General features: G+C 65.4%; 1 protein-coding gene across 1 annotated transcript; it reads right to left on the bottom strand.

The window, feature by feature from the left end:
* Positions 1–765, bottom strand: ENH_00043830 (hypothetical protein; the record flags this gene model as incomplete). The annotated part of the gene is made up of 1 exon (XM_013580889.1): positions 1–765. A coding segment is annotated over one exon (765 nt), but the record flags the coding sequence as incomplete, so codon positions are not given.
* Positions 766–1,201: the final 436 nt, after the last annotated feature.

Genomic DNA, 1,201 nt, shown 5'->3' with positions numbered 1-1,201 from the left:
TGCTGCTGCTGCTGCTGCTGCTGCTGCTGCTGCTGCTGCTGCTGCTGCTGCTGCTGCTGCTGCTGCTGCTGCTGCTGCTGTGGCGGCGCTGCTGCTGCTCCTGCTGCTCGGGTGGCTGCCGCTGCTGCTGCAGCTGGCGTAGACGCGCTGCTGCAGCGCTGCGTCGCTCTCATCCCTGCTGCTGCTGCTGCTGCTGCTGCTGCTGCTGCTGCTGCTGCTGCTGCTGCAGGTCACTCTTACGAGCTGGGGATCAACAAGTTTGGCGATTGGACTTCGGAGGAGTTTTCGGCTTATGTCCGCCGCGGCCTCATTGGGCAGCCCTGGCTGCAGAGAGCTCGCCTGGGGGTATCTTGCTGCTGCTGCTGCTGCTGCTGCTGCTGCTGCTGCTGCTCTTGCTCCTGCTCTTGCTCCTGCTGCTGCTCCTGCTGCTGCTGCTGCTCCTTCTCCTCCTGCGCCTCCTGCTCCTGCTGCTCCTGCTCCTACTGCGGCTGCTACTCCTGCTGCTGCTCCTTCTGCTGCTGTTGCTGCTGCTGCTGCTGGTCCTGCTGCTGCTGCTCCTTCTGCTGCTTCTGCTGCTCCTTCTGCTGCTCCTGCTGCTCGTGCTGCTGCTCCTGCTGCTGCTCCTGCTGCTGCTGCTCCTGCTGCTGCTGCTGCTGCACCTGCTGCTCCTGCTCTTGCTGCACCTCCCTCCCCTGCTGCTTCTGCTGCTGCTGCTGCTGCTGCTGCTGCTGGGCGAAAGTGCGTTTGTGTCAGGTGTGGGTGTGGCTGTGCCGCAGGACTCCGCTTCCTCTTCCCCCTCCTCAGCAGCAGCAGCAGCAGCAGCAGCAGCAGCAGCAGCAGCAGTTCCGGAGTCAGTGGACTGGCGGGAGAAGGGCTGCGTGACAGCAGCAAAGGACCAGGGCCCCTGCGGGTCTTGCTGGGCCTTCTCGAGCGCGGGGGCCCTCGAGGGGGCCCTCTGTGCTGCAGGGGGGCCCCAGGGGGGCCCCCCCGCAGTACCCTTAAGTGAGCAGATGCTGCTGGACTGTTCGGGGCCCTTCGGGAACTCTGGCTGCAGCGGGGGCCTCATGGATGCTGCCTTCCAGTTTGCTGCTGCAGCAGGCCTTTGTGCTGCAGCAGACTACTTCCCCTACGAGGCCCGCGAGCGGCCGTGCCGCTCGGGTGTATGTACACCCCGCGCCAAACCCCACACTTTCAAAGACCT

Source organism: Eimeria necatrix, genomic scaffold (assembly GCF_000499385.1).
Source record: "Eimeria necatrix Houghton genomic scaffold, Enh_scaff3271, whole genome shotgun sequence".
Lineage (NCBI taxonomy): Eukaryota > Apicomplexa > Conoidasida > Eucoccidiorida > Eimeriidae > Eimeria > Eimeria necatrix.
Note: the sequence above shows the minus strand (reverse complement) of the source record. Positions and strands in the feature narration are given on the sequence as shown.